This window comes from Lutra lutra, chromosome 3, assembly GCF_902655055.1.
Source record: "Lutra lutra chromosome 3, mLutLut1.2, whole genome shotgun sequence".
Taxonomy (NCBI): Eukaryota; Metazoa; Chordata; class Mammalia; order Carnivora; family Mustelidae; genus Lutra; species Lutra lutra.
In genome coordinates this window covers 155,345,731-155,362,261 of record NC_062280.1, presented here as the reverse complement: position 1 = coordinate 155,362,261, position 16,531 = coordinate 155,345,731, and the positions used below count along the sequence as shown (strand labels likewise).

Below are 16,531 nucleotides of genomic sequence, written 5' to 3'. Positions count from 1 at the left end.
TGGCTCAGTCATTAAGTTTCTGCCTTCCACTTAGTTCATGATCTCAGGGTCCTGGGATAGAGGCAGGACCTGCTCAGCTGGGAGCCTGCTTCTCCCTCTTCTACTCCCCCTGCTTGTGTTCTCTCTTTCACTGTTTCTCTCTCTGTCAAATAAATAAAATCTTAAATAAATAAATAAATACTGCCCAATGTCCCCTATTTATTTTATAAAACAGTTAGGGCCCTCTTTCAAAATTAACTCTATGGTTTATGGTTTCTTTGTGTACATCTAATTTCTAAGTGTACCACCTGCCAGATGCTTAAGTAATTGAATTCTCCATGATTTCTACATCACTATGGTTACCAAATCAAAACAGCAACAACAACTATGAAACCAAAGAGAACTATAATCGTATTAAGATGTTTTTTAACGCTTTTTAATGTAAATTTTTATTGCCTCCTAACAAGAAAAATAACACAGCTTTCAGGAAACAAAATGCAAACACAATATAATAAAACATTACAAGGACAACTACCAAACTACTACTGTGTGTGTGTATGCATATGTAGTGTATATTCTAGGGGTGAGGAAGTTTCTAGAAATGTTTAACTGACTTATAGTTAGTGAAGTAGTTCGCCAGCTGGGGTTGGGTAAATAATTTAAGGTACTGGTCTGACTTGAAAGCATCTTACCACATTTTTTAAAATCTCTAATAATAAAAAAAATAATTTATTAACTTGTGAATAGAGCGATATGAAATGAGTGGGATTTCTCTAGGAAATTCAAAGTTCATAAACGTGGCTATTTATGTAAAAGTATCAAGCCATTTCTGAATTACTTGCTTTTGAACATTTTAAACTAAACAATGCAGTTATGGAACATTATCTTATACTGCATAGTACTGCAGGCCTAAATGTAGCACATTACTATCATAAGTAATGAATCCTAAGGAATAAAAAATATCCCTAAATTTCTTTACTATTTACTTCCCGAAAAGAGGCACTTTCAAACTATGAAAATAGAAAAGAATAACGTATCATAAAATAGCAAAAGCTTCTATTGCTAGGCCCCTTGGCTCATTCTAGGTAACAGGCAAGATTTGAGGGTAGCATAAGAACATCAATTTTATCAAAGAGTAGTTAGTTTTATGGGCTTTGTAGCTTAACTCATTCCACAATCATTCGTTATAATGTTTTTTGTATGTAAGGATCAGGGCTCTGCTTTAGAGATACCGGAAGTCTGAGATCTATCACCTACTAGTCTCTAATCATAAAATACATTATTTAACAGTTCTTTAAGTCCATTTTCTAATCTACATGGACATAATATTCCCTCATAAGACTGTTAGAATTAGATGGTATACTGATTCAAGAGCCCAGCACAATACTACAGACTGTTCAATAAATATTCAAAGAATTGAAAAAAGGCACAAACAATTCTGACCTCAAAAAGCTTGCAATCTATTAAAGAAGTTAAGTAAACATAATTTTAGTGTTAAGTAAAAAATAATATGCTTCCTGATACAAATAAAATGGTCCAAGAATTTCATAAGGAGAAACTACTTCACTTGGTAAAGAAGCAAGCATTTGACCAGGGTATAAAAGTGTGGGGACAATTTGGCCATGCAGGGATCAGGAGAAAGAAAACAAGATAAATAATATAAATGTGGGAAAAGCTTTTTTCCCCCAAAAGTATAACTCAGGAAAGCATAGAGAATCAAAGAAAGAGTAAGTAGTTCCATTTGGCTAGAACAAAATCCATGTAAAATAATTTAGAAAGTTAAAAAGGAAAACTGGAACCAGGGCTAGATTGTAAACAGCCTCGAATGCCAAATTAAGGCATTTGAAATAAAAGCAGGGTATGTTGTGTTCTGAGTGATGCTGAAGGAAGATAATCTTGAAGAAATAAATACAATAAATTAGAAGATGGTGAAAGGGTATATGGAGAGACCAGCGAAAAGGCTACTGCAATAGTTCAGGCGAGAGATGCAAAAGACTTAAAGTAATCGAGTTGTGAATATTTTTAAAAATTTAAAAAATAGGCTAAACAAACAAACAAACAAAAACAAACTATAGCAACAGCAATGGACCTGGAGAGCAAAGGACCAATTTAAGGTCTGACTGCAGTGGATCTATAGAATTCATTGCTGGAAGCAAACCAGAGACAAAAATCACTAGATAACCTAGATGACTAGGAGAATGAAGATATCACCAATATAAATGGGGAAAACACCAATTAACATGCCTAGGAAGACAACGTAATAATGATCTCTCCATTAATGTGAAAATCTATACATACAACTTGCTTTCAGTTGTATATATGCGTGGTTGTACATTAAGACAAATACACATTATATACATGTATATTCACAAAGACTTTTTTTGCATAATTATACACAGATACATTATACATAGTTTAGAAATGGTATCTTGGGAGTTTTGAAAACTTGTCAGTAAAGAATTACTTTTTAAAATATGTAATAAAATGTAGTAAATACTGAAAAATGACATCTGCTCAAGACAAAGAATAGATAGAATAGATAAAGTTAGATAGTTTTCTGTAAAGATCACTGTCTTCCATTTGATTCAACTCTGACACAAGAGACTAGTTTTACTGTTCATTATGGGACAATCTCCTTAAAACACAGAATGCAATAAAAAAAGTGAAGTTTTTTAAAAGTTCAAGCCATTTTTCTTAGTTTACACTTACTCTCTGTAACTCCCATTTCTCAATAAGGTGTTCTACTTCACCACCAAGAACTGTAGTGTTAGAGTCATTCAAGAGCAGGAATCCATTTTTTATATCCACAATGCCTGAGAGCTTCACTTTAGTTCCAGGTGGTGTATTCAGGCTAAAGAAAGGAGGAAAAAAAAAAAAATAGTTAAAACACACTGAAGCTCCTTCCCCAAACTCAAATTTAGTCCTGAATCTGGTCAAGTTCTTCAAAACACACTCATACACTTTTTTTTCAGGAGACACTGGCTATACAGTGCAAATAGATTACGTATAGGTAAGACGTCAGAAGACCAGGTCCAAGGCTGTCACTTTTTACCTTACTGACAAATGAACTTCAGTTTCCCCATTAAAAACAAAACAAAACAAAACAAAACAAAAAAACCCCCACAATGTGGACAATAAAAATCACACCTCAGAAATTTGTAAATAAGAGTTATGAAAGTACCTTCTCATGGTGTATACAACATGCTGTACAAAGAAAAGATCTGTCATTTTTCCCTGTGAGCTTTGACAATGCATTGCAAAGATATACTATGTGCAAAATTAAGTTTCAGTACACAAAAAGATATCTGACCAGTAATAATCCTAGAAATTTTACATCTTTATGAGCTACCATAATGCATATAAACAATGCTCTTTTTTGTTAACCATCTAGTTAAAGATCAAATGAGTTTAATTTAGTTTAATTTAATCTTAAAAGAACTTGTCTGTAATAGGCTAAATATTATTAGACTTAAGGCAAACAGTACACCATGATCCATTTTACAAAAACCAGAGAGGAAATGTTTATACCCCTACCAATTGTTTGCTAGAAGAAATAGTGGAAGGAACCATCTCATTACTGAGATTTATCCTAAAATAAAAGCATAGATACTGAGTCCCATCCCATCTCTTTGCATATGCGGCAAGGGATAAAGTACTCTCAATAGGAGTAAAGACCATTCTCGAATACTTAGAACAAATTAGAAAATAAGTCTGAAATGGTTTCATGTTGTCCACATTTTTAAAGCTCGGAATATTCACCATGTGCTGATATATGCAACAGCAAAATCAGTGGAAAGCATCAATATCATTGGTCTATTTTGAAAAAAAGATGATTTTAAAACAGTTATTAACAAGAAGAAATAGAATCCACCTGTTTTTAAAGCCTCAAAGATCTCATAGAAAGCAAGACATTATCTGGTAAAAACTATTCTGAGGATCTCAAGCTTTGTCATCACATGTAATTCATGGAACAAATGGTCATGAACAGCCATACCTAACCTAACCCTTAAGTGGAGAGCTCTGTGGTGGTAAATAACTAAGGACAATATTTATCAGACTTCAGTATCAGCAACAGTTGAATACAGTTACACTAAGTGAAGAAGTTTTTCTCAATTTTAGGCAATCAGCAGATCCAGATTTTCATAACTCTGTTCCAAAAAAAGTTTCAACTACAGGATGCTACACTCTTTACTTTAAAGAAACTACTCTAATTATTGAATTGTATCATTTACATAAGACTTATACTTCAAAACCATTTTTAGCCAATAATTTCTTACAAATTGATGAAGTTGAAAAATGCAATGAAAATCCAGAAACATAAATTAGCAATAAAAGAAACTACATAAGAACTTAAAAGACTGGATGCAAATTACAGGGACATTTAAGTTGTGATAATATAACTTGAAAATTAAAAGCTAATCTGAAAACAAATGATAAACTAATTTTTGTATGAAGTTACTGTACCTTTCTCAAACTCTCAATAGGTTAAGAGAAAAAGTTGTCAAATTATTTGAAGATGTACTTAAAATTTCATTAGGATAACTGATCAAAAGTCCCACTCACCAGATTAAATGATAGTTCTATGCCCACAAAAGGGTAAATAGATGTTAAAATTTTAATATAATTTTTAATACACATTGCTGTCAAGGCCCTAACCCTTATTCAGAGAGCATATTTTGATTTAATTACTATTTTTATTGGCACCCCAAAATGCCTCTACTCTCTCTTCAATGCAATGCAATGCAAGACAAATAAACATAAAAACAGTGAGAACTGGGTGTTTAAAAGTTGAAGCCAATCAGGAAGTAGAACAGAAGAACTGAAAAAAGCACCCCAAAGAAATGTAATGTCCACTGAAGACAACACAGTCCATATCAGATCCTGGTGTATCCTCTCTACTGAATTATTCTACTTTGCTTCTAAGCTAACCACTAACCAATTACTTTGATAAAAGTCTCCCAGATATTCACATGTAAAAACATTTCTGCAGGCTGTTGCTTTCACAGCAACAAAAGTAGGCATGCTATTTGGATGATGAGTCAATGAGCAAGTGATAGTATTTTGTTTTTTCAATTGTCAAATTGCAATAAATTTAACAAAAGAAAACAGTTAACAACATAAGGGACCCTCCTTCCTGGACGATCTTGTGTCTTCATTTAGCTCAGAGAAATACAGAGCAGTAAAATCAGACAAGTCAAGTCTTGCACAGCAAGTCTTTCTGAATTATTTGTGAACTCCTTTGTAGGGGGTTTGACTGAATTTGTCAAAGGAGGAGAGGCTGTCTTTCACCACGAAAGTAGGAACCCTTCCACTCTTCGAAAAGACAACAGGGGCACCTGGGTGGCTCAGTCAGTTAAATGTCCAACTCCTGATTTCAGTTCACGTCTTGATCTCAGGGTTGTGAGTTCAAGCCCTGCACTGGGCTCCATGCTGAACGTGGAGCCTACTTAAAACAACAACAACAACAACAACAACAACAAAACCAAAATGCAAAATCAATAAAACCTGCTTTGTATATAAAAACCAGCATTTCAGGGGCACCTGGGTGGCTCAGTTGGTTAAGCGACTGCCTTCAGCCCAGGTCATGATCCCAGGGTCCTGGCATCAAGCCCCATGTTGGCTCTGTGCCCGCCAGGGAGTCTGCTTCTCCCTCTTCCTCTGCTTGCAACTCTACCTGCTTGTACTCTCTCTCTTTCAATAAATAAAATCTTTTTAAAAAAAAATCAGTATTTTAGACAAATATATATCTTCTAAGGAAGACACTCCCTTTACCAGAGGCAGATACAGATTGAAGAAAGAATAAAAAGAAGGGAAATTATTGAGCATGGCTTAAAGGCCTCAACCAATCACATTTCTTCCCATATACCACCACCCCTAATCACCAAAGCTCTTCCAAATGGAACTTTTCACTCATTTGTTTTCGGGACAACAAGTCTCTGCACGCACTATTCCCCCCTCACTATTCTCGAAATACTCATATTTTAAGTCTTATTCCTGGCTCCCCCCAGTAGAGTAAATTCTCTAGACACCTAATTCTTTTTTTTATTTTCAATTTTTTTTTAAGATTTTATTTATTTGTCAGAGAGAGGGAGAGAAAGGGCAAGAGAATGGCAGGCAGAGGGAGAAGGAGGATCCCTGCTGGGCAAGGAGCCTGATGCGGGACTCCATCCCAGGACCCTGAGATCATGACCTGAGCTGAGTAGACACTTAACTGACTGAGCCACCCAGGCATCCCAACTCCTATCCTTTTAGTTGACATATTTATTATAACTTATATGCTTATGTACCTACCTCATTAGCAGAGGAGCTATTTGGGGGCAAAAATCTAAACTTTTTTTTTTTTTTTTTTTTTTACTTCTGTGCCCTAGCACCAGATAAAGGGGCTAGAACACAGCAAATGCTAAACTCTTGTTAAATGTTCACTGAGGAGAGATATATGGTCTAGGAGTTTACATTAAGTGAGGAAGCTCAAAGGACCCAGAGGAGCAAACATGAGCATTTAGAACACCACTACAAATGTCCAATGAAAATGCCCACCTTGAAAATTGCTCAAACCGAATAGTGGGGACACTGATGTTAAAGGAAACATTTCCCCCTTCCTTCTCATTGCTTTTCTCCATCCCAACAGGAATGCCACCTCTAAAAAGTTTCTCATAGAAACACACACAGAACAATGAAATTGGACCCCTGTCTCACAATACTCACAAAAATTAAGTTGTAATGGATCAAGGGCTTTAATATAAAATTTGCTACCTAAGGCTCCCAGAATAAGACACAGAGAAGAAGCTTATCAGTATTGGTCTTGGCAATGATTTTGTGGACAGGACACCAAAAGTACAACAACAAAAGCAAAAATCAATAAATGGAACTACATCAAACTCAAAAGCTTCTGCACAAAAAGAAAGAAAATGAAAAGAAAATGTACAGAATGGGAGATAATTTTTGCAAACCATATACTGGATAAGGGATTAATATCCAAAATATATGAAGAACTCTATCAACATAATAAAAAAAAATCTGATTCAAAAATGAGAAGAACTAAGCAGACATTTTTCCAAAGAGGACCGCAAAATGACCAAAAGGCAGGTGAAAGCTACTCAACATTATTACTCATCAGGGAAATGCAAATCAAACCCACATAAGCTATCACCTTACTTCTCCTAGATTGGTTTTCATCAAGAACACAAAAGACAAGAGATGCTGGCGAGGATGTGGTGAAAGGGGAACTCATACATTGTTGGTAGAAATGTAAATTGGTTCAAACACTATGATAAACAATATGTAGATTCTTCAAAAACTTAAAAATAGATCTACCATATAATCTAGCAATTCCATTTCTGGGTATATACCCAAAGGAAATGAAAGCAAGATTTTGACCAGAAATACATACTCTCATGTTTACTGCAACATTATTCATAATAGCCAAGATTTGGAAACAACTCGAATGAATGGATAAAAAAGATGTGGTATATATACAATGGAATATTATTCAGCATGAGAAAGGAGAATATCTTTCCATTTGCAACAACATGAATGGACCTTAAACTATTATGCTAAGCAAGATAATTCAGGTAGAGAAAGACTATATGATATCATTTATATGTGGAATCCAAATAAGTTAAATCTGTAAAAAGAATAAAATGGTGGCTACCAGGAAATGGTGGGGAGGGATAAGATTAAAGCAGTTTAAGGGTACCAATTTGTAATAAGCCACAGAAATCTAATACACAGTCTAATAAACACAGACAACAATATTATGCTATAATTATACAATGTGATAAATATTGTTACATTAGGGATAATATATAAGGGTATCAAAGTAAATTGCTATATGATTTAAACTTACACAATGTTACACATCAAATTTATGCAAATAAAAATAAAAAGTTCTCATAAAAACTCCTTATGGAGTTCCTTGTCCTCTCAGAAAGTAGAATGGCACATGTCTCTACTTTCAATCATTTCCTAAGAAAATTCATTAGTCTATAAAACTTTTCTAGTGTGATGGACACAGCTGCTGAAGAAGAAATGGTAACATATTCAGAGAAATTGTTCCTGGAAATTTCTGACCTAAAATTTACTGAAAAAAACAAAAATGATTACTTTCCATACAAAGCCACCTTGAATTTTTTTAAAAGTAATTAACATTTAAGGAAAGAGTAACTCCATTCCTATTTTCCTATACAGATGAAGTAGGAATATAAATTCTTTACTTTCTTTTGAAAAAATCGTAACAGGCACTTATAATAGTTCATTACTTCTTTCTAAAATTCATAAAACAAAATCCATTTTGAATAGCACCTTCACACTTCAACAAATACAGAAATTAAAGTGTCAATCACCTTATTTTTGACATATAACTAAATTCCACAGCTGTGCAACTTATATGCCCATCAGTCATCTGCAAACGCAGCATTCTTGGTGCAGCCTGAGATTCTTCATTGTCCTTTGGTGCAGCAACATTGCGAATTTTTTGAATTTGCAAAACACATGGACCTTCAAGCTGTCAAAATACAAAGGAATAAATATCACTTTCTAGCCATGGCATTATTTTTCATTTATTCTGTTTCCCTCTTCCTTAATGGTCATACTTCATGATTTATAATAATTTCAATTAAATAAGGTCAAAAGTAAAATTACATAACATACATCAGGATTTGGGGGGATTTAAAGATAAAACTTCAAAAGGGTCTCCCGAATTCATTAATTCTGAATGCATTTTCAGAAAGTAATGAGAAAACCTGAGGAAAACCAAGTTTTATTTCTGGATTAAAGGTATTAATAGATGTTTTTAGTATTACGTGCTCTAAATTACTCTTATGCACCCCCCCCCCCACCTTCTTCCATGTACATTAAGGGACAATTTGGAATTAAAGAACTTGGTAATTTTTTTTTTAAGATTTTATTTATTTATTTGACAGAGAGAGAGAGAGATCACTAGTAGGCAGAGAGGCAGGGGAGTGTGGCAGGGGAGAAACAGGCTCCCTGCTGAGCAGAGAGCTGGATGCAGGGCTCCATCCCAGGACCCTGGGATCATGACCTGAGCCAAAGGCAGAGGCTTAACCCACTGAGTCACCCGGGCATCCCTAAGAACTTGGTAATTTTTTAAGGGACATCAACGTACCACCATCAGTTGGAAGGAGTATATACTGTTTAAAAACAGCAGGTTTAAAGCATGCCCTCTTCTGGCATTAATGAAGAATACAATACTCCAAAATTTAAACAATATAAAGTTCAAAAAGTGTGAGCTGTACTGGATGTATTTTCACATTATCTTTTTAAGTAAATTTAAATCTAATGCTGAATTACATGCCTGGCACTAAAGAGAAGAAATGCTCTCTCTGGCCACATTTCAATCAAAGCCAAAAATAAAATTGATGGACTAATCAGCTCTTACAAATTTTATATAACAAAATGCCTCTGATATAATTGGGAAATGCTGGTAAATCTGTTTACATGGCTGAAAAATAACTTTATTACAAAGTGACATTTTCTACATTATAAAATATTATACCTTTCAGTAGTATCATACCTACAAAGGAAAAAAAAGGCTACTTTTTTGTTACATAGTGTTAAGTAAAATCTTTCTGTGCATAATAATATAATTTATATTTTCAGCAAAGAAAAATGTGAAATGATTGACATTTACACTTAATTTCTTGAGTAAGCATGTCCCTAATTAACAAATTTCTACTTCATATTTACCAGTATTTTGCCTATAGAGAAATAATTTTGATATATATTTAGTCCTAAAGAATATAATTAGAAAAAAGAGACTAAAATTTCATCTAATTTTCAGTTACAAAAAAAAATTCCAACTTAAAACAAGTCCAAAATCTTTAATAAGTACAGATAAACTGCAAATTCAGGATGAACTTTTTCTTTTGCTTTGTTAATGTCATTAAAATAAGGACATTTAAATTAAACTATAGACAGGTTATAGTTATTATAATGTTTACCATCCTCTTTTATTTTTCTACTCCTAATATTTTTAGCTTAGACATTAATGAATATACAGCTTGTGCTGTCCAACCATATGCGACTACCTAAATTTATATTTAAATTAAGTGAAATTTAAAATTCAACTCTTGAGTAACATTATCCATATTTCAACCATATGCAACTCTTGAGTAACATTATCCATATTTCAAATGTTCTGTATCTGGACAACACAGATATAAACTACCTACATCACTACAAAAAGTTCTATTAGATGATCGATGATCTAGATCTATGCGTTCCAAAGTGAGACACTTGTATTTTAGGGAGAGCACATCCATTGAATATTGACAGGAAAACTTTTGCTTCTGTTTAATTCTTAGTAAGAAAGAAATTAAACTTTGCTAGGATTTCTTATTCAGCATGACAAGGGCACTCTAACTTGGTCACATGAAATACAGATCGCAATGTATCTTTATGGAATTACAGAGTCCTACATCCCTGCTAAGACATTGATTCTAGACTTCTGGCCTACAGAACTGCGAGAGAATAAATTTTTGTGTTTCACGCCACCAAGTTTGTGGTAATTTGTTACAGGAACCTTAGGAAATGAATATACCCACTCATGGAATGACTTATCTGATTGGGAAAAATATACCGTATATACTGGGCTCAAACTGGGCTCATCCTCACCCTTCTTTTTATTGGGATCTAGCTAGGAACTCTGAGGTATTTTCTCAGGCTCTTCACTGGATTGACACTACTGTGAAGGAGTGTCTAAGTCTGTCTGGTTTGTGGTTCAGTTAGTCCATTCACCTCTCCCACTAAATCACATCCTTCAAAGTAATTTTCATTGATAATAAAGTTGATATTTTGGCCCACATCTCCCACACTTTACTTCTCAACTGATTCAAAAGCAAAGCAGAAAAGGAGGTACTATTTATTAGACTCTTCTTAGAAGAGTCTACAATCTTTTCATGGTCACTTCTCCAGGAGAATTATCAAGCCTCAATATTAGTTATTCCACAATTCAGAAATGTTCTATATGTAAGCCAACAGATATAATGAATATTTTCATTATTATATTTACAAAATTCAGCTTATTATACTCTGTAGTAAACAAAATACTAGAAGTATGGGACCTAAATAAAACACAAATAGTAGGATAAAATGCTATAGTTCTAAGATTATAAATCCTAACTTTAAATTCTGAATCTAAGTGACTCAGCTGGTTGAGCATCCAACTCTTAATTTTGGTTCAGGTTAAGATCTAGGCATCATGAGATCAAATCCAGCTTTGGGTTCCACGCTCAGTGGGAAATCTGCTTTCCCCTCTCCCTTTGCCTCTCCCCCTGCTTCTGCATTCTCTTTTTCTCTCTCTCTAAAATAAATAAGTCTTTAAAAAATAAATAAAATCATCTAAAGGCATCCACAATAACAAATGAAAATTAACCTCAAAATCTGTGTCCAACTAGTGTCAAGGGCAACCTCAAAGTAAAAAAAGATATAAATTCTAGATGAAAATAATAAAAAACAAAGATTAATCTATATACAGTGTTAGAAATTTCAGAACATTGGTCATATTATCCATTCAGGCATCTACAGTAAATCTCAATTTAGTGGACATTTTCCGCCAGAGAAGATCTATGTGTGCTTCTGGCAGTAACAACCCTGCAATTGAGAGAGCCTCAACTTTGGGTTAGTGGAAAAGTAGCAAAATTAACCTTAGCCAAAACCTCATAGCACCCCCACTAGCTCCAGATATTCCTTCTAGAAGAAAGCACTGCTGATTCAGGTGCCCAGAATTCCCACATAGACAGATCAAGAAACATGAAATCACAAGAAAATATCGAGAGACTCATAAGGAAACAAGCCATAAAGCATGAGAATCATAGAAAAATTAAAAATTAAAAAAATTAAGTCTCAAGGCCTGTGGAATTTGGAATTATCAAACAGACTACAAAATAATAAGCCTGCTCTAGAGAATTTATATAGCTCGTATTAGAAGAGAGAGAAGAAAATTAATGAGCTAAACTAACAAGTTATGAAAAGAACAACAGACTGAGCTCAAATAAGGTAGAAGAAAGAAAATAATGAAATTATTGAAATTAATGAAAGAAATTAATGAAATAAACAAATTCAAGCTTAGCAAAGACTAGTGTTGATTCTTCACAAAGACTAATGAAACTGATATTGAACAGGACTGATCCAGAAGCAGAGAGTAAAGATGCCAATCAGTGACTTAAGAGGTAATATTAATAAAAACATTCAACATACTTTCATCAGCAGTGGAAAAATACAAGAGAACTATGCAGAGCAGTTTAAATATCCATCAACTAGTAAATGAAAAGAAGAAAGTGGTATATCCATACAATGGAATACTAATCAGCAATAAACAGAAACAAACTACTGACATTCACTAAGTTAAAGACGCCAGATACAAGAGAGTATATACGGTGTGTTTGCACTCATGTGAAATGTCAACAAAAGGCAAATTTATAAAGAAAGCATAAAAGAATATACAGATATAATATTAAGAATAACAAGTACAAGTTAGTAGAATTTAAGATCAATAGACAATTATCAGAGAGACAAATTAGTAATTTTTTAAAAACACCATTTACAGCAGCAAAAATAAAATACTCCAGGAATAAAGCTTACAAAAGATACAAGACCTCTGTACTTTCATAAATTATAAAACTATGGAAAAACTAAATAAATGAAGAGATACATCTAGGAGTGTGCTAGAGGCAGCTCATACCAGTTCACAAGACCCTATTATGCAAATTTCTTCCCAATTCTGGCATCAGTGATTTCATAGTGTAGCTTATAATCAGCCGTGGTGATAAAACTCTTGCTACAAAAAGTAGCAAATGCTATGTATCATGTATTTTCTTCTCTTCACAGAGGAAGAGAAACGACAGGAAAAGAAACAAGTCAGGAAACGACAGATGCTGGCGAGGATGTGGAGAAAGGGGAACCTTCCTACACTGTTGATGGGAATGCAAGCTGGTGCAACCACTCTGGAAAACAGCATGGAGGTCCCTCAAAAAGTTGAAAATAGAGCTACCCTATGACCCAGCAATTGCACTCCTGGGTATTTACCCTAAAGATACAAACGTAGTAATCCAAAGGGGCACGTGCACCCGAATGTTTATAGCAGCAATGTCTACAATAGCCAAACTATGGAAAGAACCTAGATGTCCATCAACAGATGAATGGATAAAGAAGAGGTGGTATATATATACAATGGAATACTATGCACACATCAAAAGAAATGAAATCTTGCCATTTGCGATGACATGGATGGAACTAGAGGGTGTTATGCTCAGCAAAATAAATCAATCGGAGAAAGACAACTATCATATGATCTCCCTGATATGAGGAAGTAGAGATGAAACGTGGGAGGTTTGGAGAGTAGGAAAAGAATAAATGAAACAAGATGGGCTCGGGAGGGAGACAAACCATAAGAGACTCTTAATCTCACAAAACAAACTGAGGGTTGCTGCGGGGGAGGGGGGTTGGGAAAGGGGGGGTGGAGCTATGGACATTGGGGAGAGTATGTGCTATGGTGAGTGCTGTGAAATGTGTAAACCTGGCAATTCACAGACCTGTACCCCTGGGGCTAATAATACATTATATGTTAATAAAAAATAATTAAAAAAAAAACTGATTGGCAAACTCAATGCAATTTCAATCAAAACTCCACATCTTTTCTTTTTTAAGATTTTATTTATTTATTTATTTGACAGAGAGAAAGATCACAAGTAGGCAGAGAGGCAGGCAGAGAGAAAGGGGGAAGCGGGCTCCCTGCTGAGCAGAGAGACTGTTCTGGGGCTCGATCCCAGGACTCTGAGATCATGACCTAAGCCGAAGGAAGAGACTTAACCCACTGAGCCACCCGGGTGCCCCAAAACTCCAACATCTTTTAAGAAACTTGATCATTTGGGACGCCTGGGTGGCTCAGTTGGTTGGATGACTGCTTTCAGCTCAGGTCATGATCCCGGAGTCCCGGGATGGAGTCCCGCATCAGGCTCCCAGCTCCACAGGGAGTCTGCTTCTCCCTCTGAGCTTCTCCTCGCTCATGCTCTCTCTCACTGCCTCTCTCTCAAATAAATAAATAAAATCTTAAAAAAAAAAAAAAGAAAAGAAACTTGATCATTTGATTCTAAAATGTATACCAGTGTGGGGGTGGGCAAGGACAGAATAGCCTAAGGAAGAGTGACATATTTTACAACCACACGATTAGAAAAATTTGATCATTTCAAGTGCCACAAATGATAGAGATTAATGGTGTCTCACACATACTACTGAAGGTAATATAAATTTGGTACAACTACTTTAATAAATAATTTGGCATAATCTTATAAAGTTCAATACTGGCTTAGCGCTAGAACATAATAATTCAATCCCTGGTTATGTTCCCCAGAAAAACTCTTACAAACATGCATCAAGAAAAATACACAAATTTATTTCTAAAAATAGTGCATCTATTATAAAAACAAAAGAAAAAGAAAAGCATTTAAATATCCATCAACAGGAGAATGAATAAGTAAATTGAAGTATATTTACACAGTTTGGTATTATATAAAAGAGAAAAATGAATGCATAATAGATATATGCCACATGGACACCTATTAGACACAGAGCACTGAATGACAGAAGCAAATTACAGCAGACAGTATGTTAACGTTTTATAAAGCTTAAAAATAAAAATATATATTGTTCATGAACAATGACATATGACTAAAATATTTTTAAAAGTAAAGTTAAACTCAAAATTCACAACAATCTTCTCTTGGTGTGGGAGGGAGGAAGAGCTAGGACACCCAGCTAGGCAGAGTGGTGCTGTAATGTTCTAGTTCTTCTACCAGGCTGAGACTTACGACGTGCTCACTTTATTATTAAGCTTAAAGCATATATGTTTGTATATGTTAAATATTACATTAAAATAGTTGAAAGAGTTTACATATATTTTGAAATTAAGACATTGGGTAGTTCACAGAAATATCAGGAGAATTAAAGAACTAGGTCTGTTGCCTACACAGAGAGAAAAAACATTCATAATCAAACCATAGAAATGGTTTAGTGGCCACGGTGTGTTGGTAAAACAACAGTTCCTGGATGGGGAGGGGAGAGAAGAAGCCTTAATATTTGTAGCATCTGCCAACTTCCATGGCTGATTTCAACTACCAAGATGTTACTGAACTCTAAACTAGGAAGACATGCTGACAATCAGTGTTCGTGAGCTCTAACAAATGGGACCCAACACACTCCAAGCATCTAGGTGTACACCTGTTCCATCAGCCTCACTGGCCCTGGACACCTACCCCAGGACTGCTGCAGCTACTACCCTAGAAACTCAAACTCGCTGTAGCTTCTACCATTAGCAGAGAGCATTCACTATGGTTCCTGCTTATTTGAATGATTAGCCCAAGGCCATAGAGGCTACAGATGACTAGCAGAGCTGAGGTACATATGCATGGCATAGTTGCAATGGAGGCTGCAGAAAATGTGTCTGGCATTTTCATTCTCTCCACCACCATGACTGGAAAGATGGGACATTCCCTCACACACAGGAAGAGAACTCAGGTTCTAGGAATCACAAATGTCCACTATACTTATCTTCTGTGTATTGTTATCAGTCAAGATTTTGTCAAGCTGTTTTTATAGTTTGTACAATAAACCTTTTCATTGTATATATTGTATATATATAGTATTATATAATACATATTATTATAATATATATAATTAATGTGTGCGTATATATGTGTATATATACACCTATACGCACATTCACTCTCCTATCCTAAGATTTTAAATATGCCCCCAAATGGGGATCTGCCCACTATTACCTCACTGGGAAGCACACCTCTAAAAACTAATAGTCTAGCAAGAAAAGCAACCTCCCCACTTCACCAAGCTGAGACGGCTGCCCTTTCATCACAAGTATTTCTGACATAATATTGACTTCACTACATGAACACGTAAGTTTCTTGATCTCTCATTAGGTTATGTGTTCCAACAAGGCAGGGGCTGTCCTGTTGATCACTGCATCCCTTGAACTTAGCACAAATATGCATTCAAAATTCCTTGATAAATACAGTATTTCCTCTGTCTTCAAAATAATTTGCCTTTGTTCACCTCCAGATCTATAAAGTGTGATAGGATCACTTGTGTATCTTAAATGAGAAAACTGAGAGCAGAGGGTCATGTATTCTGCCAGATGTCATTCAGCTAGTAGGAGGGAGAATTAGGATTCAGATTGAGATCTGTCTTATACCAAAGTCTGTCGTCTTTCTATTACACATTTTAAAACTATGACAAAATTTGTTACATAGCAAAAGCAGATACAGGTCTAAAGGCCAATGGAAATACTGATGCTTAAAAATTAATTCTGCTCAAAAGGGGTCACGAAAATTAGGAGAGAATTGGAATATGAATGGGGATTTACAGAATAGTTTGTCTGGAAGCATAGACAGATTTTAAGGAAGTTCCTTCATCTCTGCAGTAAAAAGAGGGCAGTAATCATTTCTGTTTTCAGTGTTTTTCTGAAGACTACAAAGATAGCACATATAAACTGCTTAACACTGGATATAGCAGAGCAGATTTT

General features: G+C 34.9%; 1 protein-coding gene across 6 annotated transcripts in view; it reads right to left on the bottom strand.

Annotated features, from left to right (window-relative positions):
- The window catches only part of TDRD3 (tudor domain containing 3), a 160,403-nt gene that overhangs the window by 82,777 nt on the left and 61,095 nt on the right, over positions 1-16,531 (bottom strand). For all 6 annotated transcript variants that reach the window (XM_047720096.1, XM_047720097.1, XM_047720099.1 and 3 more), the window contains 2 exons: positions 8,322-8,482; positions 2,689-2,830 (listed from right to left, as the gene is read on the bottom strand). In XM_047720096.1, coding sequence (XP_047576052.1) covers positions 2,689-2,830; positions 8,322-8,482 — 303 coding nt within the window. The remainder of the gene's footprint in view (positions 1-2,688; positions 2,831-8,321; positions 8,483-16,531) is intronic.